The following is a 26,425-nucleotide window of genomic DNA, read 5'->3' as shown; positions in this document are numbered from 1 at the left end:
GCCAAAATTTAAAGTTTTTCAACATTCCTAATTCCAACATCAAAATTTCATGGAAGTATCAAAACATCAAAGTGCTGTTTTTTCTACACTGAAGTTTTGAAGTTCAATATCCCCCTCGACATTCTCTGAAAGTAGTCACAAGTAGATGTAGTAGTAGTTGCAAGCAGTCGCAGTCGCATAGGGAAGAAGTCAAATTTACAGTCACAACCAGTCACATTTGCACCCACAATAGTAGCAGTAGTAGTGGCCCCGAAAGTTCCAAGTTAATAACCTTACCTTTTCATGAAACATTGCAGATAGGTCTTTTGTATAATCTGAATACAGATAGTTTCTTTTGATTTAGCTCAATATATTGCTCAATATTTCCGTGAATTTTTCTTCACCAATCCTAGCCTTTTCGGGCAAATCTAGTATTAAACATCCCCTCCTTTTCCAATGACAAAACCTGCATTTAAAAAGTTGGCAAATTTCATAATTTACATTCCTTGGCTATGCGGCTGTGGGGGCATGGCCTCCCTAAATCCATTGCTATTGGACTCTGTGACTGTTCCAAATAAAATGTATTTCTAAGATCTCTATCCGTATTAAGGGGACCATCTAAAAGGACAAGAGGGGTGTCTCCTTCGTTCCTCTTCTAACATTCCTCTCAACATGGCTTTAAAGTTTCAATTCAATACCCTTAGCCGTCCTTAGATATTGCTTTTATGTCCTTTTGACAATTCTCCTACATTCAGTGTGCTTTGATTTTGCTTGACACCCCCCCCCCCCTCAACATTTTCTTAGAGTTATACCTTTGTGTTCTTAGCCGTTTCAAGACACAGGGTCAAATGTACCCGCTTTTCCCAACAACAAGCTTGCAGATAAAGAGCCGACAAGTTATATAACTTACAACACCTGCAACTTGGGCTGTGGGTGGGGGGCTACGTCACACATGGATGTATAAGTTACATGAATTTTTGACTATTTTGAACAATTTGGCTATTCCAAAATTTTCATCAGATATTTTTAGAGGGAGAGCAGCTAAAAAAGGAATTGGAAATGGACTGGTTTTGCCCTGACCACTTTTAACATCCTATCAACGTGCCTGAAAGATAAAACTTAATACCCTCAGCTATTTTTGTGACGTTGCAGATATCCTTTTTGATAAACCGGATGTATATAATATCTGTAGATTATTTTAACCTGCCCCTCGACAATCCCCAAAGTTACACCTTAATACCTTTAGTTTTTTCAAACATAGCTAGACTCAAATATTTTTCATTTTCCTAATGACAAATCCTACATGTAATAAAGGGTAAATTTTATTATTTAAACTCCTTGCCCTGGCAGCTATGGGGGCATTATATCTCAGGAGGCAGAGTTACTAAACTTTTTGACTGTTTGGAACAAAATTGACTTTTCAAATTTTTAATTAGTGACGTGGGAGGGGAACATCTAAAAAAGGCAAGGGGTTAGTTGCCCTCCGACAGCTCTTCAAATCCCCTGATATTTTCAACTTAATACCCTAAGTTCCTCAGATATTAATTATACGTCATTCTAACAACGAGCAAGAACACACAGCGTGTTTTATTGTGTTCAAAACCCCTCTCCAATACTTGTTATTCCCACAGGCATAGTTGGTTGAGTTTTTGACAATTTTCAACAAGATTTCTATTTCACAGTTTTGATTAAATATTTTGGGAAGGAAGGGTACTAAAAAAAGGCATGAGAGAGGACTGGTGATTCTCCAACCACATTTTAAAATCCCTCTAAATATGTCCTGAAAGTTACAATTTAATATCCCCAGGCGTTCTTAAAATAGGTCCCCCTTTATGATAAACTGGATGCACATACCTTTTGATTTAGTATAACATACCCTTAACCTTCTCCAAATTTTCACCTTAATGCGCTTAAACTTTTTGGATATAACAAGAATCCATTCTTAATGATAAATCCTGCAAATGGGCAAATTGCATAATTTACAATCCTGCAAATAGGCAAATTGCGTAACTTACATTCCTTGCCCCGGGGCTATGGTGGGGGTCATGGCATCCCTAGAAATACAGCTATTAGACCTTTTGATTGGCTTAAACAAAATGACAGTTAACAATTTTTGATCAGTGTCGAGCAGACGGAAACCTAAAAAGGGCAAGACAGAGGGGAGGGGTGACTTTTAATCTCTCTTCAACATCTCCTTAACATATCTTAAAGTTAAAAATAAAAAGCTTTTAAAGTTAATACCCTCATTCGTTTTTATATATTGCTGATATTTCCTGTTTTCAAAACAGCAAGCACATAGTGTGTTTTGATTGTGTTCAGCATCCCTCTCAATGTTTCCTTAAAGTTTGATTTTAATACCCTAAGCCATTTGGGAGACGAGGAATCAAAATTGCCTTCTTTTCCAATAAAAATTCTCATATTTTAAAAATTGACAACTCGCACAACTTTTAGCCCTTGTTCCAGGGGCTGGGGGTTTTAACCCTGGAAGCATAGCTATTTGACCTTTGAATTATTTTGAACAAAACTAAAATCTTAAAATTTTGATCTGATACATTTGGGGGGAAAGTGTATTGGAAAGTGTTTGTTCATACTATTTTGAACAAAATGATTATCTAAAAAAAATTTATCAGATGCAATAGGGGAAAAAAGTGTTTGATGGAGGATGGCTGCTCTCCGGTCACTTTGAAATCTCAAAAATTGAGCTAGAATTTTCGATTTCCGATCAAATGAGCTCCTTCCAAAGTTTAGACGACCAAATCGTCCATAAAAATATTATATGTTAACAATGGGCTACTTGCATAACTTACGGTCCTTGTCCCAGAGGCCATGGGGGTGATGGTAGTTCTAGTCTCTCTTGTGCCTGGGAAAAAATCTTCGTAACCCCCTTCCCCCGTCTACCCCCTCTGTGCCTTCAGGTAAAATGTTAACATTAGTTTGATTTATTAACTAAATTTTTATTTGTTCACAAAAATTTATATTTAATTAAATCTGACTTTTCTTAATTAGGATGGGAAAACTATGAGTACTACTATTAACTCACTGCAGCACCAAGATGTCTAAGGCCATTACAACAACGCAGGCTCCACTTCCTTCCCCAATCTGCTGAAAATTTCCCTCTTTAAACCCTCCCAAGCAGCTACAACTATCCTTAAATCTTTCCTGAACGACATCCTCTCACCCCATTCGAAGACGAACTGCTTTTTGTTTGGCTCTAGACGGTTGCCTACAAGGACAATCTTTGGCAATCCGTCATCCTTCATCCGCAGAATGCATTCTCACAATCTCATGCTTTCTCGTATTATAGGCCTAGAAAGTGAGACAAAACTGCATTTTTTTTATAGCTAACTGTTTGAGATACAGTCAGTCAGAGGGTGCCCAAAATTCCTTAGACAATTTCCCTGGAAAACATCTAGCAAATCCTCCTTCGTTTTTCTGAGCTCCCACACCTCAGAAGCTTCCTATATTCTAATTTTGGTCAGCAGACTTATCGTCCTATTCTGCCATTCTTGTTTCAAATTTGAAAAAAAACATCCTGGGCCTTTGCTATTCAATTTTAAACATCTTCACTGCATCCCACCGTCTTTACTAATAATACTGTCGAGGTAAGTCTAGCTGCCACTAGTGGGGGCATTGCGGATTTAAGCTGAAATATTTCCCTTCGAATCCTGGTACCGGTAATTTTTGTTAGCTAGCGAATATTTGGCAGAGTTTCTTCATGACGCAACGTGTTACTATAGCGGGTGTTGTTTTCTTAGAGATTTTTTTCAAGGTTGTTATGTAAAAGCTAATAGTTTACCTATTCAAATCTTTAAAAATATCCGTGGGCAGTTAGGAAAAACCCTCAGGGCCTTTGGTCAAGACGCCGGCCCCAAACAGTTCCTGTGACAGGACCCTAGCAGCCAGTTTCAGACCCTAGCAACCAGCTGGTATTATTGATTATGTACAAGTGATTTTTACCTAATAGTTTATTGTTTACTTATGCAATTTAAATAACCTTGTTATAATTTTTTCTCTCTAGGGCCATCAGTTAAGTGGGGAACCCCCAGATGTAACTGAGGATGACGTAATTTTGTGTGTCTATGACACTTGTTATGATACAGCTTACGCTTTTTCAAGACAGCCCCCAAGCTGCTTAAGGAAGACGTGTTTTGATTCAGGGAACCTTTATAATCTGTCATCAAAGGTTTTGTCCGCTGTAGCAATAGAATGTGAGACCAAAGATTTCCATTGTAATGGCACATTGATCAACTGAACCAAGAAGCAATTGCTGTTATTATGTTCCCGGAAATAGATTCTATGCAATTCATTGTTCCCGAGCGGAAGCCACCAGATGCCTCATCATAGTTATTTAATTAAAAACACCAAAATCAAAAACAACAATAGGGAATTTTTTTAAGACAATGGGAAACAAATTAGAACTAGACCTCCGTTGTCTGTGCAACGGGAAGTGTTGCAGCAACTGTGTCCTGTTCCTTAGGGCACAGTTGCGGAGCAACACGTGCAACTGTACCCTACGGGACACAGTTGCGGAGCAACAGTCTCCATTATGTCCTTCAGAGGACATTTTTCTAATGCGGCTTCGATTGTTATCTTGAAGCATCTTTGATATGGTTTTATTTCGAGCTCCTACTAAACTGAGTTTGGTAAAATGTTTAGCTGGTCCAGAAATAAACGAGAATAACACAATAACACAGTTGACAATTCTGAACATTTATAGGATGGATAATTACAATTTCAAGATAAACCAGAATTTCTTTAAATAATTGAAACTAGAAATCAAATTTAACTTTTAGAATTTGTCCTGTACAACAGAATAATACGATACAAATTAAACCACAGTTTGCACTACATGAATAATGACAACCAAGAAACTAAAATAAGAAAAAAATATTTCCGGGAAATCTGAAAGAGATACGGAAATAACGTCTTATAGTTTTCTGCTTAACTTTTGATGGTCTAACCTAGGAAAATATAAAACAAACCAAATTCACCAAAAAATTTAAATTGCCCCGAGGGCATGACAAAACTTCCAAATAGAAAAACCCAAAGAAGGAATTTTATTTCGGAGAAACTATTGTAAGCTCCAGTTGTTAGGAGATCGAGACCTGTCGAACCGCGTTGGAAAAAAAATTCTAGCTGGTCCAGAACAGAAGTTACCTCTAGAACGTCGAAACTTCGGAAATTATTTCTTAGAGAACGAAGCAACTTGGTATATAGAACACTTCACTTCTTCTTGCATACTTTTCATAGCACTACTCGATAAAAATATAAGAAACATCAAAATCGAAAATTTGAGAAAATTCCAAAAAAAATCGGAACGAGATGGACTTTTCCGGAATTATTTCCGGGAAATCTGTAAGAGCTACGGAATTTTGTGCTCCGGTTCTCGAAGAGACAAATGGAAGTTCTACATGAGTTCAGCATAACTGTATTTCTAACAAGTTTATTTCCGAAGCTAGGGTCGTCTTAACTTGACGCCAAACATCGAACGCAGAGTTTCTAAGAAAAAAACGGTTTTATTTTTTTTATGGAAAACTATTAGAAATTTTAGGAGCTTCTATGGAACTTTTTTACTCTGTTTTACGTTTCCCTTCCCTCTGAAAAATCTCAAATTTTTAACTCTTACCACTTCGGAGCTACAGGTCGCTGATCACGGTGAAAAAAAAAAAAACTACGAAAGCAGTAGTGTTGCTCCGCAACACAATGAATATTTCGACCCTATGTCCAAGGGCCGTCCACAGCAATACAAATAAGAAAAAACAACTAACGAGAGGATAAAATCAATAAAACTAAAATGAAAAGTTTTTTAAAACAGTCCCAGCATCCTTACCTCAGCGAAGTTCAACCAGGACTGAGAAATAAATTGTTATGAAATGAGGCAATTCAATGAAATGAAAGAAAATGATTTAAAGCAGGTTTTTCAATGCCAGCCTAGCTTTTTTCGCTGATGATCTTAAAGGTCTTTTTGTGACAGGTTCTGTGTTAATATCTATGGGTTTTTTAAAATATTTTGTAAGGTCATTTTTAATTAAATTTGTGTATAAAGCATTCAGTGAATATTCTCCTAAATCCCTATTTAAGGAAATATTATTATTAATCTTAGGTCTGATTTCAATTGCTTCTCGAACTACTTGCTTTATGCCTAGATTATTGCTAATAATGGCAGATTCTTCAAAAAGCATTTTGTGGCTAGGATATTCAAAAATATAGCTATTAAATTTTTTTTGTTTATTTGTATTACAGTTTTTCAGTTTTCTGCTAATGGTAATCGTATCAAACCAGTGGTCCTGGCATTTCAGGAAGGTTTTCTTCAGTTTGAAACAATGAGTTCCACTTCTACTGCCAAATAATCAAAACAAGCTATATTACAATCGCCTTTTTTCACCCCCAGTACCTATTGCAGTTAAACATGGCGTCAATGTTATTATTTTGTTTATTTCTTTTTGTTTGTTTGCATGACTCAAGTTTTTTTTATGTTTCGTTTTCTGCCAATGGTAATCATATCAAACCAGTGGTCCTGGCATTTCGGTAGGGATTACTTCAAGTTAAAACAGAGAGTTCCACTTCTATTGCCAAATAATCAAAAACCAGCTAATCTCCACTTGCCATTTTTTGACCCGTAGTACCTATTACAGTCAAACATAGTGTCAATTTTATTTATTTTTTTTTGTATTATACACGTTTAGGCTACCATCGCCATTTTCTTAGTCCCAATACCTATTGCGGTCAAATATGGCGTCAATATTATTATTATTATTTTTCATTTGTTTTATTTGTTTGTGTTATGTATGCTTGTTTTTATTTTGTTTCGTTTTCTACTAACGGTAATCATATGAAACAAGTAGTCTAGGTAGTTCGAGACGTTTCCTTTTAGTTGAAACAGCGAGTTCCACTTCTACTGGCAAAAAATTATCAAAACCAGCTAGGCTACCATCGCCATTCATTCATCCCCACTACCTATTGTAGGCAAACATGGTGTCAATACTATTACTGTTTTTATTTGATATTTGGTTGTATTACACACGTTTATTTTTTTATTTATTTTTTCATATAAAACCATGTAATATAAATCCAGTGATCCTGAAGTGGCCAGAAATCAAGGCCAACCCCAAAAAATCAAGACCAATTCGAAGAGATCAAGACATCACTATATAAAAATCCAGAACAATCGCTAGAAATTCAAACCAAGCCCTATAAATTCAGACAAATATGTAAGAACCAAGACCAAGCCGTAGAAATCAAGCCCAACCTCTAAAAAAGCAAGATTAATCCAAAAATTAAGAGACAAATATGTAGAAATCCAGAACAATCCCTGAAAATCATGATCAATCCCTAGAAATCCAGACGAGTTCATAAAACCAAGACAAACCGGTAGATATCAAGGCCAACCTCTAAGAATCGTAACGAATCGGAATAAATCAAGAGACCAATATGTAGGAATCGAGAACAATCCCAAGAAATTAAAACCAATTTCTAGAAATACAGATCAATATATAAAAATCAGGACCAACCCGTAGAAATTGAGGCTAACTTCTAAAAATGAAAACCAATTGGAAGAAATAAAGAGACAAATATGTAAAAATCCAGAATAATCCATAAAAATCATGAAACATCCGTAAAAATCAAGACCAACCCATAGAAATCAAGGCCACCCTCTAAAAATCAAGATCAATCCGAATAAATTCAGAGAACAATATTCAGAAATTCAGAACAATTCCTATAAATCATGACCAATCCATAGCAATACAGAGAAATTAATAAAAATCACGATCAACCCGTTGAAATAAAGGCCAACCTTTAAAAATCAAGAACAAATTGAAGAAATCAAGAGACCAGTATGTGGAAATCTAGAACAATACCTAAAAATCATGACATATCAGTAAAAATCCAGCGAATTCATAAAAATCAAAACCAACCCATAGAAATCAATGCTAACCTCAAAAAATCAGGAACAATTCGAAGAAATCAAGAGACTAATATGTAGAAATCCAGAGCAATCCCGGGAAATTAAGACAAGTTCTAGAAATGCAGACGAATATATGAAAATCAAGACCAACGCAGAGAAATCAAAGCTAATTTTTAAAAATGAATACCAATCCAAAGAAATCTGCAGATGAAGAATGACTGATTGCAAAAGATTGTTCTTTTCGGACAACCTTCTAGGGATAAACGGAAAGCAGGTCGTCCTCGTTAGGAGTGGGAGGGTGTCCTAAATAAAGATTTATCCGTAGAAATACATTAACCGCATAGTTTCCTACCTTAGTCGCAGCAGTATTATTCTCGTACATAGCACTAATCACTTTAATGTATTTGTCTGGCATACCATATAAGGATAATACATTTGCTAAAGCTCTTCTATCAACATAATTGAACGCTTGCTCATAATATATAAAACTGAGGACCAAAGGTGTTTGACAGCTAAGGCACTTCTTAATTATTAATCTAAGAGTGAAAATTTGGTCGACACATCCTCTACCTTTTCTAAAACCACAATTTTTTAATTAATTTGCTACCTACGGAGACCAGACTAATACCTTGGTAATTAAGACACTCACTCTTATCACCTTTCTTATACAGTGGTTTAATTAAGGTTTTCCCAAAATCATTAGGTACTTCCCCTTTTTCAAAAATCATATTCATAATCTTCAGTAGCTTAGAGCCACCATATTTCAGAGGCTCATTTACCACAATATCAGCACCTGGGGTCTTATTATTTTTTTATCGTTTTAGTACCGGCACTAATTCTTCCTCACAAAACATATCTTTCTTCACATCCAAGGTACCACAAACTTTTTCATTTTCCTCTATATCTTTTCCTGCAACTGTATCTCGGTTTAGCACATTCTCAGAATGTCCCACCCATCTCTCTTTAACTCTTTCCTTATCACTAATTGTGACCCCATTCCTATCTTTCACTGGGACAGGAATTTACTCCCTCTTAAGTTATCAACATGCCAGTATAATATTTTAGCATTAGGTCGTCTAAATGCATCATCCAGATCCTCAGCACTTTTATCCTTGGCCTCCACTTCGCACCTCCTTAGTTCATATTTTGATGCTTATTCCACTCTCTTTACATTCCTTTTGTTTTCATATGACATATCATTCAGATAATCCTTGTACAAACCCCTTCTACTCTCTATTAAACATAAAGCTTTTTCACTAATCTTTCTAGCTGCAGTCTTAACTTTCTTCCCTAAGACCTCATCAGTAGTTTCACAAATTGTTTTTTTAAAATTATTCCATCCATCTTCCACATTGTCAAATTTTAAACTATCAAGTTTAGTATTCAACTGTTCCTGGAATTTTTTTCTCAAATTTTCATCTTGGAGTCTACCAACATCATAACTTCCTGGGAGGTAGTTACCCTTTTGAAATTTCAGCTTAAAATTTACCCTAGACACTACTAGATGGTGGTCTTTAATTTTAACATCAATAACAGCACTCCTATATACCCTAGTATCTTTTATTGATCCTGCTAGTCTTCGGTTTACAATAACATAACCAATACGATTAGCTGTCTTACCATCACGTGAATACCCTGTCAACTTATGGGTCATTTTATGACCGAACACTGTATTGGTTATAACTAGGTTGTTATACCTACAAAATTGCAGAACTCTGTAGCCATTGCTGTTTTCTTTTCCTACACCAAATTTGCCTAGGCTGGGATACCATCTATCCCTATTTTTACCAGCTTCTATATCACCAAGTTCATGCTTCCTACCCCTGGGATATGAGTTTCTGAAACTCCTAATAAGTCCAGTTCAAACCGTCTAAATTTGTCAGTCAAAATGTCGATACGATAGTCATTTGTTAACGTCGAAACATTCCAACTCCTTATTTATCCTAATTATTCATTATTTTATTCTAATGAGAGTATTCTTCATTATTCTCTTTAACTATTTATTTAATTCTTAATAATTGTGGCCCCATTCGTATCTTCAACTGGGACAAGTCCAGGTTTTCTATTCCCTCTCACTTTATTAACATGCAAGTACAATATTTTACTATTTTACCGTCTAGCTCCCTCCGGATCTTTGGCAATTTTATCCATGACTTTCTGTTCAGAACTCCTTAATTCAAATTTAATACTTTCTTCACTTTCTTTACATTTCTCTGACTTTTATATGATCCATCATTCAAGTAATTCTTGGACAAGTTCCTCCTTTTCTGTATTCAACACAAAGTATTATCACTAATATTCATAGCTGCATTTCTAACTTTCTTCCTTAGGACGCCATCGGTGACTTTACAAAGTATTTTCCTAAAATTATTCCATCCATCTTCTATATGGTCAAATATTAAAATCTGCAGTTTATTATTCAACTATGTATTACTCAAATTCTTATCCTGTGGTCTCCCAACGTCATAACTTGTCAGAAGATAGGAACTCTTCCTAAATTTCAGCTTTAAATTAACCCTAGACACTACTAGATGGTGATATGATCCTGCCAGTCTTGGGTATACAAAAACATAATCGATAAAATTAGCAGTCTTAACATTATGTGAGTACCACGCTAACTTATGGGACATTTTATGACTAAATACTTTAATGGTTATAGCTAGATTGTTATACCTACAATATTGCAGCAGTCTGAAACCACTACTGTTTTCTTCTCCTACTCCAAATTTACCTAGGCTAGGATGCCATCTATCTCTATTTCTACTGACCTGGGCTTTAAATCTCGTAATAAAAGTATCATATTTCTACCTGGGACCTTGTCTATTTGTTCTTGTAGCTGTAAGTAAAATTCATCTGACTCACTACTATCTCCATCAGTCGGTTCTACATGGGCATATGCTATTTACACCGATTCCCTGTACTTCTTAAGTAATAAAACGAACGACTATCATACTAAAATTAATACATTCCCAACCATTATAACTCTATTTCAAATAAATTACGAGTAAATAAATTCTATTTCACCTAATTCCATATTTTTACCCTAGGATAAGATTTTCTGAGATTTCTAATAAGTCCAGTTCTAAGCGTCTGAATTCGTCAGTCAAATTGCCGATGCGAAAGTTGTTTTTTTAGCGTCGTAATATTCCAAGTTGTAATTTTCATATTTTTTTTTAAATCACTGAAATGATTATGGCCTCAGGAAAAGCACTGCTTCCAAAAATATTACAGGATGGGGACTAACACATTTTCTCGAGTGTACACGAAGCCCTTGAACTGACTTAGAACGGGGCAGCAAGAAGTCCCTGGGACATCCAGTTGAATGGAGGCTTTTTTCAATCCTGAGCCCATTTTGGTCACTTAATATTTCTTCACACTGTGCGTTGATCTTCTATAAAAAAAGAGCCAAAATCTTGCACAGACAGTCTCAAGCCTATTACCTCTGACTCATTATATATTCATCCCTACAATATTATGCTTCTATGGAGAGGTAACCCATAATAGATAACTTAGCTAGGAAGAGTTTTTCAGGCCAAAAAGCCCACCATAACAAATCAAACCAACAACAACATCTATTCACCAGAATCCAGTGCAAATGCTGTGTCGTTTACTAGACTACATTTTCTTCAAGGGGCGCCACTTCTCAAGGTCACGCTGCAGCGCTGTTAGCAGTCACAGTTTTGGTTAGGAAAACTCATAAAAGGTCCACCCTGGCGGGAAAAGATATGGGATTGGAAAATTTCGGATTCACTTTGTATATACTTACCGCCAACTGAGCCCTCTTCTTCATTTTAATAGATATAAAATTACAGAAAATACAAAGTGATTATAAGTCCTACATTATTCATTTGAAATTTTACGCTCCTAAAATCTCTGCACCCGGTGAAAATAACCCTTTTTCCTCCCCCGCCCTAAGTCCTTCTTCGTTTGTGGGGAGAGGTTTAAAACAGGGGAGTCCTAGTTATTTTTTCTTTAGACTATTTTGAACAAAGTCGCTATCTCGAAATTCCTCTCTGATCTATTTGGGGAAATCAAAGTGCGAGGAGGGGGAGAGGTTGCTGGTTGCCTTCAGATCTCTTTTAAATCTTAAGGAGAATACTAGAACTTTCTGTTTCAAATTGAATGAGCCTTATCCAAAATTTATACGACCGCCTCTTCCATTAAAATCTTTTATGTTAACGATTGGCAGCTTCCATAACATTCAGCCCTCTTCCTGGCGGCTGTGGAGCCTTTATAAACCTCAGAGGCATTGTTATTTTCCTTTTGGATATTTTGGACAAAATAATTTTCTAAAAATTTCGATCAAATACATCTGAGGGGAAGGACACGGTTGGAGGGAAGGGGCTGGTTTCCCTACGAGATCACTTACGATTCTTAAAAATAGTACTAGAAATTCTGACTTTCAAACGAATGAGCCCCCTCCAAAGTTTACGTGACCACCCCTTCCATAAGAACCTTGCATGATACCAATGAGCAACGTACATAACTTACAGCCCTTTCCCTGGGGGCTGGGGGGGAGCTTAGTTATTTGATCTTTGGACTATTTTGAACAGAATGGTTATCTCAAAATCTTGATCGGAAGCATTTGGGGAAAAAAGGCGCGAAAAAAGCACTTGCCCCTGGCTTCGGGGCTTCGTCAACCCCAGAAGCACAGTTATATTACCTTGGGTCATTTTTAACAAACTGGCTATCTCAAAATTTGAATCGAATGCGATTGGGGTATACAGGGTGTGGGGGCCAGTTGCTCTCCGATCACTTTTTACTCTAAACAAGGGAACTAGAGCTTTCAATTTTTTAATCGAATGACCCTCCTCCAAAGTTTGTCTGACCACTTCTTCTATATGAAGTTCCTCTAGGAAATAAAGAACAGTGAATAATAAAACATTGAAGCATAATGGTTCTTTAGTATAAGCAACGCTATAGCGTTGCTTCTGGTGTAGCGGATGCTACCTTCTGTGAAGAAAATTTCTTTTTGATACAGGCGGAATAGTCGAGTGATTTTTCCTTTTCTGGTATTCTGTAGTGTTCTTAGCCCTGTTTCAGTATTAGAACTTTGTCTTTATTTTCTTTCGACTATTCAGAATTAAAATAAATATCTTAAAATTTTGATTCATCTGATGACACCAGACGTTTGAGGGGGCACCCGGGGCCATACGGCGTGTTGGAATGGTTGTACCTTGCCCTTTCATCACTTGTAGCCCAAAAAAAGAAAGAAGGGACTTTCAAGCAAAATAGGAGCGTATGATCCTGATAAACTAAGTTTAAAATGTCCTATTTATAATAAAAGTATAATAAAAGTATATGGGGATGTGTAGGATGGGACAAGGCTAGATAGCTTTATTTTGGGCTCTTCACCCATACAGTTTCAAATTCCTTGTAAGGAGTTGATTTCAACACTGTGTAATATGTCTGCCTTTCTTCTTCTCCCCTACCCCACCTTCCAAGGCAAATTTTCGGATCTTCCTACTGTACTAAATAAACCGTCTATCTTTAGATTTTGATCTGATACCATATGGTTTGGGGGAACGCCCAAGGGGCAATGGGACAATTTAAGTGCGGCAAGTTGCACTGTGACCGGTTTTTGCACTTAACGAGGGGATCAAAAGATGTTATTTATGCAAGAAAGAGTCTTCGTCTAAGTTTACAAAGCCATTTGTTCCATATTATCAAGCTGAAAAAAAGTACACACATCTACCTAAGTTCTACCTTAGGATGAATGATAGGCTATCTATCAACAAGTGAAATGACATAACTTTTATACAAGTCTGAAAAAGGGTTATGCTAGCTTTGCCTCTCATTGGGACTATCTGTCTCGGCTTTAATCCAATTAGCCATGGCTATCAAGTTTTTCATCACTGCCACCAAGTTGATTTTAATTCAAAAATCACCGGACTCGTTCTCGGCCTTCGACCTCGACCTCACAAGAGACTCATTGCTTTTACTAAATCTAAGATAACGCATAGACTAAGGAATGTAAGTTTTCTCGTCACACAAGTCGATTCGGAACATATTTTTCGTTTTCTCAAAAAAAAATCTGAAGAAAAAGTAAATAGAAATGGCATAGACTTAACTAAAAAAAGAAAAAATTGAATAAACAAAAAAAAAATATTCCATGAAAAAATACATCATAACAAGTATAACAAAAGCTCAAGGAGCACCAACCTTGCCTCAGCAACAGGCTTTACACTCTGCCTTCTAGGCACTGATAGAGGCGTTGAACTGGAAGTATGTGCAGGTGATTCCGGCCGGCTACCACTGAACATGCAACAAGAAACAGTTATAACATAAAAAGCGACAATTATGCTTTCCCATCCAGCTCCCGTATTTTTACGTTTGTATTGATTATCAGTAGTGAAAAAATTATTTATAATTCCATTTTTCCACTTCCATTTTTTCACGGAAATAAGGTTCAAGGTAGTAAAAGTTAAAAAAACGTTAATGAAAGCGATTGAATACAATTTGATGTTTTTGAACCTTTTCTTAGGGCTGGTAGAATGAAAGAGACGAAATAATTTTTTTAACATATGTAATAAATCGCAACCGAAATTAGGCAGATACTATGTGTTCGGCTTAAAAATGTAAAAGATTAATGCGACAGTGTCTTACAAACATGGAATAGTAATCAAATTCCTTTTTCAAAAGCTTTGAAGCCACCCATCATGGGTAAAAAAGAATCTTACTGTTAAATCTTATTTGTAAGTCTAAGCGCAAACAATTAGTTTTTGTGTTGCGAGAGCAACACTTTGGTTTTGTCCCGTTTTTTTTTCTTATGCCGCCGAAGTCGGCTTATTCCTGGAAACTGGTAAGGGTCTAACCTGTGCGGTTTTTACGGAAAGTGTGGACCTCGGGCCGGACAGATGAATATGGCATTACATTTTGGAAAGCTCCGCAGAACTCTTGCCTGGGGCCAAAAAGGATGGTTTTTGCTTGTCGACGAGCCAGAGCCTATGGTGTGTGAAGTGAAGTAGAGTTATGTAGCCTATGTCAGAGAGGAGTATCTGAAGTTGTGCAGCCAAGCTTTCGTTTCATCAAACCATGTTTCTGCTTTCGATTGGAAAGCTCCGTTCTAGCAGGCAAGCAGGCAGGCACCACTTTCAAATTGAAGATGGACTAAAATATGTAAGTGTTAAATATGTGCGGCAGTTACCCGGCCCCACAGCCAATATATCTTCTTTGAGTGATAAATAGAAAAATTTACAGAAGCATTTGTTTTTTCGGACTTGGGATTGAGGTAGAGAAATGTTATCAGATATACCTCTTAAACTTCAAAAGTTCTGTCATTGCTAAAGAAATTGGAGCTTATCCTTTGCTCCTTTCTAAGTGGTGACGTTAGAAAGTTGGCCTACGGCAAAAAAATCAACTTTTGAACTAAGACAGATAGAATTTTTTTTTTCGACGGCAATCGATAGCTCTTGATGAGCTGATCAAAGTAATGTCATCCATTTTTTGATAGAAAAATTCCTTCATTAGATATACTAGTTAGAAAGTTTCAAGGGGTTGACAACTTCAGTAGTAGGGTACATACTGAAAACCAAAAACATGTAGAGGACTTGTAAGGAAAGGTCAGCTGTTAGCTCATAATCATCTTCGGCAGTGAGTGGTTTGCAAATTTTGCTACTTGGTGTACCTATTATTTGTTTCCAGTGTATTTGATGATAAGACCGAGTTGGTCCCAGTGGTAAGACATGTAGGGGACTCGTAAGTAATAATCGTCTGTTAGGCTACAATCATCTTTAGTGAAGAGGGGTTTGTAACTTTTGCCAGTTGGTGTAGCCTACCCATACTCACTGTAACCTAGAATTAAGTGTTTACGCAACGGGTACAAACGATAACGTAAAACAACGAGGCAGTTTCTAATAATTAATAGAGTGTCATCTATGGTATTTTAATCCTGAAAAGTTACGGATAGCTCTATAATACCAACTAGATTATATAAGACATTGTTCCAAGTCTTGATCCGTCACGATGTCTACGATTGAAAAAGATAAATCTCAACTGGCTGCAAAGTCAATTTAGTCCCTTCTTTCGATATTCTTTTGTTATTGTTGTTTTTTCAACGCTGAGGAATAGCCTTTGATCATGTGATTACTGATCGCGTTCTTCTTTGAACATAACGTTTAAAAGTTGATAGGCTGACAAATTCAGCGTTTAACCGATAGCAAAGAAACAAAACCAAAGTGTTGCTCTCGCAACACTTTATTCGGCGAAGCCGGACAAAGGTTGCCGCAACACTTCACGTTGCTCAGGCAACGTAGGTCTAGTTCCCGTTGCTTTGGGAACCTATCACGTTTCTGTCTCTCTAGAACAAGGATCTCTGATGGGGGCCCTTCTTGGAATTTGACAAAATATTAATAGGATTGATTTTGGAAAAGAGTTATATAGAGTTACCTAACATAGTATATGCATAGATTCAGTATTATAACAAAACAGATGCCGCTGTTCGAGACCAGACGAACAATTAAAGACTGTTGTTTTAAAAAGAGTATCACATGAAAGTATTACAAAAAGTATATTTCAAGTAGTGCTGGAAGAAATATTCAACCTGCAGAGTATTACGCTTCTTTCCAACGTGGTCTTAGAAAAAGGTAAAACAATGACAGAAACTTGGATGTATTCTCTGTTTTATGATGACTTTACTTTGCCGTAAGAAATGAATTTCACTGGTAAAGCTTTAAAGAGCATAGCCTACAAAGTAAAACTTTTTAGCTAGGTGCAAATGCAGAAAGCAAATAAGGCTGCTATCCGAGCAGAAAGACGACTTCCTAGCCCATAAGTTGGTTTTCTTGATATCAAAGCCTTAGTTTAGCTGGTAATATTGAAATAAGTCCCTGGGAAGCTTTACTAGTGGGATGAAAGAAAGTAAGTGAATTAAAATGTTTTGTCATAAATATTTTATCCTTAGTTTCTTATTGATATAAGTATTTATTTCTTAGTCTGTATAGATTCCATTCTATTGTGCACATTTAATAGTTACGGGGGCTCACAGAGTCTATCTCATCCTTGCTTTTAATTTTCTTCTTGATTTCGTGCAACACCTAAACAAAGTGGCCTATATGATATTTATCCCAAAAGCTTTAAAATTCTTTCTGGTATGTGATATTTCGTAGTTACCACTGACATCAAAGACCATTACAATACCTTTAAAACCAAAGAAAGCATTTACTGTTCTAGAAATTTGTAAGTAGATCCGAGAAATTTAAAGCTTTTACTTCAGATTTCAAATAGTTGGCATTAGCTAAACAGATAACAAAAACCATTAGTCTGCATCTAGAACAGCAAAAAGATGTAAAAAAAACAAGAGCGACAATGAGAAATAGTTATCTCGCAAGCAAATTTGCACTGACACATTCTGTACATCAAAGTATAAAGACTTACTCCAATTGTGCTCTTAGAAAGAAAAAAAAAACAGTTAGTGAGTACTACAAAAAGTCAATTGCAGTGACAAATAATTACCTTATTAGTTATGATTAGTGACCTAGTACAGAATTAACTTCAGCTCACAGAAACCAAAAATTTGAAAATGTTTTTGAAGAAAAAACTGTCAAGTGAGGTAGAATTGCCTTTTGAAGCTGATTCAGGGGAGATAATTTTTCGGTCATTATGAAACCCGGTGCTGGATCAAAATGAAAGCTTTATTCTTGGAACCACGATGATCAAAAGTTCCACATTAGAGAATTACAGAAAATAATATCTATTTTTCGCATGGAAAGCGGTTATTTGTCTCCTTTTTTGTTGTTTTTTTTCTCCCAAAGGTGATCGTACCGAACCAATGGTCAGAGAATGTTGGGAGATGGCTCATTTGAAAGAAAATTGCCATATCTAGTGAGTTTTTTTTAAGTAATGTTTAAAAGTTCCATATCCTTTTGAAAAACAGGGAAAACAAATGGTTAGCACATGAATTATAGGGTAACAGCATATAAGGTAAAACATATATAAACCTATAGGGTAACGCGTAAAGGAAATATATCGATAAGTGCTTATATGTTGTGTGCCAAAATAAACTTAAAATAAATAGCACTGCAAATGAGTAAACCATTAAAATACTGAACTTTTCTATAAAATATCGAACATCAAGAATTTTGCGAACATCAAGAAAGTTTTGATCCATTCCTTTTTAAAATTAAAAAAAAAACCAAGCTCTTTCAAGTGAAAGGAAGGAGCTACATTAAAAATCAAAACGAACAAAAATTATTCCGTAAATGAAGGTTTTGGCCCCCTCACCTGTACTTTGCTTTTCACGCTAAAGCTATTAGCACTTTTAAAAATGCTTCCTATTCTAATTAGATGGCCCTTGTGTTTCAGAAGTCGTCCTTACAGATTGGGACAAGCTGCCAAACTTTAGCGTAAAGAGCAAGATATGAAGGAGGGGGGCACCCCTTCAGGTACGGTTTAATTTCTCTTCGTTTCGATTTTTATTGTTGCTTTTTACTTTTAGTCGAACATACTTGTTTTTTATTTAAATTCTGACCATTTTACAAATGACACCGGTAAATCCGGCTATGAAAAATTCCCTTCCTTCACTGGAACTTTCCATGGAAAGTTCTTTTCAAGTAAAATACATTCACTCTTTAAATCCCATAAATCACTAAAAATATACCCCCCCCCTCCTTAAAATCTCTTGTGGACGATTCACCCTGAAAAATTCTTCTTAGCATACTTTCATTTGAAAAGACTGAAGTTCCTAGTCATTTTTCCGATCACTCGCGAAATCCCCCTTCCGTGAAAATTTTTTCCGGAAAATCCAAACCTGTTGAAAATTTCCCCCCTGACAATTCCACCGGACCATCTTCACATGCGAAATTCAATTGGCAAAGAGAAAACAAGACAGATAAAAAGAATTTAGTATGGGAATTCTGGAAAATTCTACCGGTGTAAAATCCCCCCCCCCCGGAAAATTCCCTCTTCACAGAAAACTCTCCCTATGGAAACCCACCTTAAGCACCAAATCCTCCCTCCCCGGAAAAAGTCTGTGTACTTCCCAATAACAAATGCTATGCGTAAACAGTGGGCAAGTTTCATAACTTACCAGGCCTTTCCCCACGGACTTTGGGGGTCACAATCCGTGGGGAATTTAAAAAGAGCACTGGAACTTTTAGTTTCTGTTTGAATGCAACTCCTCCCGATCTTCTAGGGCCATTAGTCGGATACTATTACCCCTGGGTAAAAACAGTAAAATAAAAAAAGAACAAATAAACACGCATACGCAAAGACCCATTTCTCTTGGAAACCCCTTGAAAAATTACCTGAGTTTTAGATTTTCTAGCGTGAAAGGTCGTTTCCTATTATTTCGAGTCCAGGAAGACCGAAATTGACAGAATTGGAAAATTCCATCACTTATTGCCCACATAGAGGTCAGAAAAGGTAAAAAATACCATTTGTGGTATCATAATAATATAATACATGATTCGAAAAATGGGAAATGGTGTACTAAGTGATGGAGTTTTTCAATGCTGATGTCACATTCACAAAATTCACAGCTCCTAAAATGGAAGAAACTCCAGCTCTATCCGGAATCTTATGTTTTTTTCATGCTTAGTTTAAGCAACATTGAAAAATTGAGGGGGGGAGGGAGGAAGTAGTGGACGGAAACCCGCTTCATATATGAGACAATTTTATTTGTTTTTAAGTATTAACTTTGTAATAACTTTTATTTTTAATGAAGTTGTTTTGGCTTGTTGTTTTTGTTTTAATCAAACAGTTCGTGGTAACGAACTGTAGTAAGGAGCGACCCGGCTCAATAGTAACCGAAACTCTAAAAAAATGAATTTTGACACCAATAGTTGCATCAAAAAAATCGCATTTTAATACTGATTTTAAATATATAAGTTCCATCAAGATTAGTTTTACCCATCAGAAGTCACGAGCCTGAGAAAATTTGCCTCATTTTCGAAAATAGGGGGAAATACCCCCTAAAGGACATACAATCTTAACGAAAATCACACCATCAGATTCACCATATCAGAGAACCTTAAAATAGAATTTTTAAGCTCCTATCTATAAAAATGTGGAATTTCGCATTTTTTGCCAGAATACAGATCACGGATCCGTGTTTATTTGTTTTTTTGTTTGTTTTTTTTTTCCCATGGATGATCGTATCGACCCAGTGGTCCTAGAATCTTGGAAGAGGGCTCATTCTAACGGAAGTGAAAAGTTCTAGTGCCCTTTTTAAGTGGCCAAAAAAATTGGAGGGCGCCAAGACTCCCTCCCACGCCAATTATTTTCTCAAAGTCACTGGATCAAAATTCTGAGATAGTCATTTTATTCATCGTAGTCGAAAAACCTTATAACTATGTCTTTGGGGGCGACTTACTCCCCCACAGTCCCCGTGGGAGGGGCTAGAAGTTACAAACTTTGTCCAGTGCTTACATATAGTAATGGTTATTTGGAAGTGTACAGGCATTTTCAGGGGATTTTTAGGTTGGGGGGTTGAAAAGAGGGAGATATCTTGGGGGAACTTTCCTTGGAGGAATTTGTCATGGGGGAAGAAAATTTTCATGAAGGGAGTGCAGGATTTTATAGCATTATTAAAAAAAAAACAATGAAAAAATAAATATTAAAAAATTTTTCAAGCGAAAGTAAGGAGAAGCATTAAAACATTAAAGCATTAAAATGATAGAAATTATTACGCATATGATGGGGTCACCTCCTCCTAATACCTCGCTTTTTACGCTAAAGTATTTTTTGTAATTTCAACTATTTATTTTACCGATTTTGTGATTCAGGGGTCATTCTTAAGAAATTGGGACAAAATTTAAGCTTTAGTGTAAAGAGCGAGGCACTGAAGAGGGGGTGACCCCCCCATCCCGCCAGCCCTCTCCCGCGCTAATTATTTTCCAAAAGTCACCGGATCAAAATTCTGAGATAGCCATTTTATTCATCGTAGTTAAAAAACCTTATAACTATCTCTTTGGGGACGACTTACTCCCCCACAGTCCCCGTGGGAGGGGCTACAAGTTACAAACTTTGACCAGTGCTTACATGTAGTAATGGTTTTTTTGGAAGTGTACATACGTTTTTAGGGGTATTTTTTGGTTGGGTGGAGGAATTGAGAAGAGGGGGATATGTTGGGGAAGCCTTCCTTGGAGGAATTGTCATATGTCATGGGGGAAGAAAATTTCCATGAAGGGAGTGCAGGATTTCCTAGTGTATTTAAAATAAAAACAATGAAAACGTAAATATGAAAAAGTTTTTTCAACTGAAAGTAAGAAGCAGCATTAAAACATAAGACAAACAGAAATTATTACCCCTATGATTTGCTCACCTCCTCCTAATACCTCGCTCTTTACGCTAAAGTATTTTTAGTAATTTCAACTATTTATTCTACGGCTTTTGTGATGCAGGGTCCATATCGGGAAATCGGGACAAGCTTTAGTGTAAAGAGCGAGGTACTGACGAGGGGGTGAACTCCTTCATATACGTAATGAAAACATGAGAATACAAAGGTTCGTTACGTAAGCTGATTTGTAAGTTACGTATATCTTTTACTAATAAAAACATTCGTAAAAAATTAAAAGTTCTAGTTGCCTTTCTTAGGAACCAAAAAATCGGAAGGCAACTAGGCCTCCTCCCCCGCTCCTTTTTTTCTCAAAATCATTTAATCGAAACTATGAGAAAACCATTTAGCCAAAAAATATAAATATACAAATTTCATTTCAATTATTCATCTGCGGAGAGCCAAAATCAAAACATGCATTGATTCAAAAAAGTTTAGAAATTAAATAAAAAAACAAGTTTTTTCAACGGAAAGTAAGGAGCGACATTAAAACTTAAAACGAACAGAAATTACTTCGTATATGAAAGGGGCTGCTTCCTCCTCAACGCCCCGCTCTTTACGCTAAATTTTTTTACTGTTTTAAAAAGAAGAGTTAAGAGAAAGAGTCAAACTTTAGCGTAAAGAGCGGGGCGTTGAGGAGGAAGCGGCCCCTTTCATATACGAAGTAATTTCTGTTCGTTTTAAGTTTTAATGTCGCTCCTTACTTTTCGTTAAAAAAAAATTGTTTTTTTTTACTTAATTATCATATGAAGCCATCTCATATTGTTAGAGTATCTCAACTCTTATATCGGTACTCTTATCGCTTTTTGTTTCTTTATTACAAAGAGTGACCTATTGACGTTTCCATGGTAATGTCTAAGTGCATATTCGGCAGTGAGGAATGATAATGGCTCTACGAGAATTTGAAAATCGGCTTTTGATACTGATAGAGATTAGAATTTGATTACGACACAAAAAAGCTCTTTACTGTACCATATCATGGGAAAACAATACTATTTCTTTACCTCAGTGGGCCTCTTTTCCAAAAGACATCGGATTAAAAAAAACGCTATATTATGTGATTAAACTTCCATCATATTGGTTCATTCACTCTTTTGTAAATAACAGAAAGTAGCACTTATTAAAACAAATTAACTGCTTATTATAGCCGCACAGTCTGTGCCATATGAATTATCTTTTTGGCTAGATTTATTAAAATTTTGGAAAACTTTAGTAGTTAACGTTAACGGTCATTTCAAAATAGTTATATTTATCATTTTACCATTCAGAATGCTCGTCTTTTGATACGACACAAAAAAAAGGTTCATAGAGGTCAATTATTCTGAAACAAAATTAAAAATTACTTGTGTCGATGGCTAGTACGCTATTTCGTTTTAAGTGATATAGTCCAGTAAAAATGCAGTTCGACTTCAAACAAATTGCTATAGTAGGGGTATAAAACCGTATACAAGCCGTATACAAATGATTCTTTCAATATCCGACTAAAAAATACGTGCTGATTCTGAATCAGAAAGTTTACCGTTCTAGCTTTTTCACAAATTTTGGTTTTTTTAGGTTGAGACAAAAAATGTTGATTGAGTGAATACCAGCAAATGCGATTAGATATGTCATTTCTATGCTTTTTTTTACTAATGAACATGAAACTAAGTGTTGAAAGTCAAGAGAATTGTTTGGGGCTTAAAGCTTTGAGAGAGAGTGAAGATTGGGGAGAGGTTCTAGGACAATTGTGAAAAAAGGGGTCAACCTCAAACAAATTGCTATGCAAATGATTCGTTCACTATCCTACTAAAAAAATATTTACTGATTTCAAATCCGAAAAGTTTGCCACTCTAGCTCTTTCACAAATTTGAGTTTTATTTAGGTTGAGGTCGAGGGTGAATTTTTAATATAAAGAATGCCGTCCTGAAAAGACGATTCCGAGTTTAGGAAGTTGTTTAGGGGTTTGGATTAATATCCCTAATACAATTTGGATTGAGCATTGAGAGGGTGAGGTAGTCTCTGAGGTAAATTTGAGGTACATAAAATTCTGGATTTTTTGAAAAACGTCATCGTCCACGAGTTTTGAAGGACTTTCGCGTCTCCGATTCTTGTTATGAAAATTCTACTTTCTAACTTATGCTGGTTAAGGTTTGCGTTAGCTACATAGGTAGATTTGAGGTACAAGAATTAATAAGAAATCTGATTTGTCAACTGAAACTAGAATAACTCCTGAAAAATTTAACAGAATCGCTAAAGTATTATGTAAACTGCAAAGTTATTTATGGTGTCTGAGTGATAATTTTGATTTTTTAATTCAAACTAGAAGAATACCTGAAAACTCAAAAAATTAATTTGGCTTTCCTTTCGCATAAAGTGATTCGTTACGTCATTTTATGGGGTTGAATTTTAGTCTAAATGATCATTTCTTTAATCTATAAGAAAGAGATGCTCGGACGAAACAAGAGCTAAGAGCTCATATGGCACTTGTGACGAAGGAAGAAGAGTCAAGAGCTCATATGGTATGAGCTCGAACAAAATTCTAAGAACCATTAGATTGATTTAAAAGGAAAATTAGAGGCTTAATGCCGGTCGGGATTTAAAATAAGAGCTCTGAGTCACGATGTCCTTCTAAATATCAAAATTCATTAAGATCCGATCACCCACTCGTAAGTTATGAATACCTCATTTTTTCTAATTTTTCATCTCCCTTTAGCCCCCCAGATGGTCAAATCTAGGAAAACAACTTTATCAAGTCAATTTGTGCAGCTACCTGACACGCCTACCAATTTTCATCGTATTAGCACGTCCAGAAGCACCAAACTCGCCAAAGCACTGAGCCCCTCCCCCCAGCTCCCCAAAGAGAGCGAATCCAGTACGGTTACGGGAATCACGTATCTACGACATTTACTTATTCTATCCACCAAGCTTCATCCCGATTCCTCCACTCTAAGCGTTTTCCAAAATTTTTCCGTGTCCCCCTCCAACTCCCCCCAATGCCAACAGATCTGGTCCAGATTTGAAATAAGAGCTCTGAGACATGAATTCCTGCTAAATTTCAAATTTCATTAAGATCCGGTGACCCGTTTTTAAGTTAAAAATGCCTCAATTTCTTCTAATTCTTCCAAATTAACACCCCCCAGCTCCTCCAAAGAGAACGGATCCGTTCCAATTATGTCAGTCACATATCTAGAAGTTGTGCTTATTCTTCCCATCAAGTTTCATCCCCGATCTCTCCACTATTAGCGTTTTTCAAGATTTCTGTTTCCCTCCTCCAGCCCCCATGTCCCCGGATCCAATTCGAGCCGAAAATGGAGCATCTGAGACATAAGATCCTTCTATATATTAAGTTTCATAAAGATCCGATCACCTATTCGTAAGATAAAAATACCCCAATTTTCACGTTTTCTAAGAATTCCGGTTTCCCTCTCCAACTCCCCCCCCCCCAATGTCACACGATCTGGCCGAAATTTAAAAAAAAGAACTTTAAAACACAAGATCCTTCTAAATATCAAATGTCATTAAGATCTGGTCACCTGTTCGTAAGCCACAAATACCTCATTTTTCCAAATTACACCCCCGCCCCAACTCCACCATAGAAGCGGATCCAGTCTGGTTATGTCAGCCACGTATCTTAGACTTGTTTCTATTCTTCCCATCCAGTTTCATCCTGATCTCTCCACTTAAAGTATTTTTTAAGATTTCCGGTCCCCCCCAACTACCCCAATGACGCTGGATTTGGTTGAGATTCAAAATAAGAGATCTGAGTTACGAGGTCCTTCTAAATATGAAGTTTCATGAAGATCCGATCACTCCTTCGTAAGTTAAAAATACGTAATTTTTTTCTAACTTGTCAGAATTAACCCCCCTCCCCTCCAATAGATCGGATCCGTTCCAGTTGTGTCAATCACGTATCTAAGACTTCTGCATATTTTTCCCACCAAGTTTCATCCCGATCCCTTAACTCTAAACGTTTTCCATGATTTTAGGTCCCCCCCCAAACTCCCCCCAATGGCATCAGATCTGGTCGGGATTTAAAATAAGAGTTTGAGACACGATATCCGTCTAAATATCAAATTTCATTGAGATCCTATCACCCGTTCGTAAGTTAAAAATACCTCATTTTTATAATTTTTCAGAATTAACCCCCCCCCAACTACCCCAAAGAGAGTGGGTCTGTTCCTGTTTCCCCCTCCAAACTCCCCCTCAATGTCACCAGATCCGGTTGAGATTTAGAATAAGAGCTCTGAGACACGATATCCTTCCAAACATCAAATTCATTAAGATCTGATCAACCGTTCGTAAGTTAACAATACTTAATTTTTTCTATTTTTTCCGAATTAACTGGCCCTCCACTCCCCCCCCAGATGGTCAAATCGGTAAAATGACTATAATTTAATCTGGTCCGGTCCCTGATACGCCTGCCAAATTTCATCGTCCTAGCCTACCTGGAAATGCCTAAAGTAGCAAAACCGGGACCGACAGACAGACCGACAGACAGACGGACAGAATTTACGATTGCTATATGTCACTTGGTTAATACCAAGCGCCATAAAAATTGTTGCGACTGAAGTAGGACCGAGAACCATAACCGAATCAAGCAAGAGGCGAAAAAGAACTGATGTGACGGCTGTTGTGGGGGATTGTTTTCACAAGTCATGCTGAAATTCTTGAACATGCAAGGGCCATTGACCAGCATTTGCTATTCTTAGTCAAGCAAAATAAGTCCCAGATAATGAGTTCAAATGGCTTGATAGAACAATTCGATTTGAAAACCGATTGTTTACTTTGTTTGAGCAGAGCGGTCTTTGAGAAGACTCACAAAAAGAAAACGGCTTTCACATCCGTACAACAGAATTCGGTGAGACAGTGGTGGGACTTCGTCAGAAGCGAAATGGTCACTGGTCTGAGAAAGTTTTCAGCAGGATCCTAGCCACAAATTTGGGTCTGTATGCACCAGATATTGTATACCACAAAACATGTTAGTGCAACTTTACATCTGGCTAGAACCTCCTTTTGAAACATGCAGGAAATTAGACTGACAGACTCAAAAAAAGAGAGATAGGAAAGTAAAAATGAATCAAAAGCAAGCATTTCAAGAGGCGATGCGGTTCTTTGAAACGAATGATGACGAACAGTTATCAGTTCGTGATTTTTTCAACATGATGAGTGAGTTTCTCGGTGATTCGGAAGTGCCTTTGTATAGCCAACTTTACATGAAGAAGCTCGTCAAGGAGATGTTTGATGATAAAGTAGTGATTGCAGAGACTGACGGTAAGGCTAGTGGTGTC

At 36.7% G+C, this 26,425-nt stretch overlaps 1 protein-coding gene across 1 annotated transcript in view; it reads right to left on the bottom strand.

Moving 5' to 3' along the window:
* Nucleotides 1-26,425, bottom strand: part of LOC136025512 (synaptotagmin-7-like) — a 141,275-nt gene that overhangs the window by 37,130 nt on the left and 77,720 nt on the right. The window contains exon 3 of the mRNA XM_065701542.1: nt 14,048-14,140. Coding sequence (XP_065557614.1) covers nt 14,048-14,140 — 93 coding nt within the window. The remainder of the gene's footprint in view (nt 1-14,047; nt 14,141-26,425) is intronic.

Source organism: Artemia franciscana, chromosome 3 (assembly GCF_032884065.1).
Source record: "Artemia franciscana chromosome 3, ASM3288406v1, whole genome shotgun sequence".
NCBI classification, from domain to species: Eukaryota; Metazoa; Arthropoda; class Branchiopoda; order Anostraca; family Artemiidae; genus Artemia; species Artemia franciscana.
This window is presented reverse-complemented; position numbering and strand designations above follow the sequence as displayed.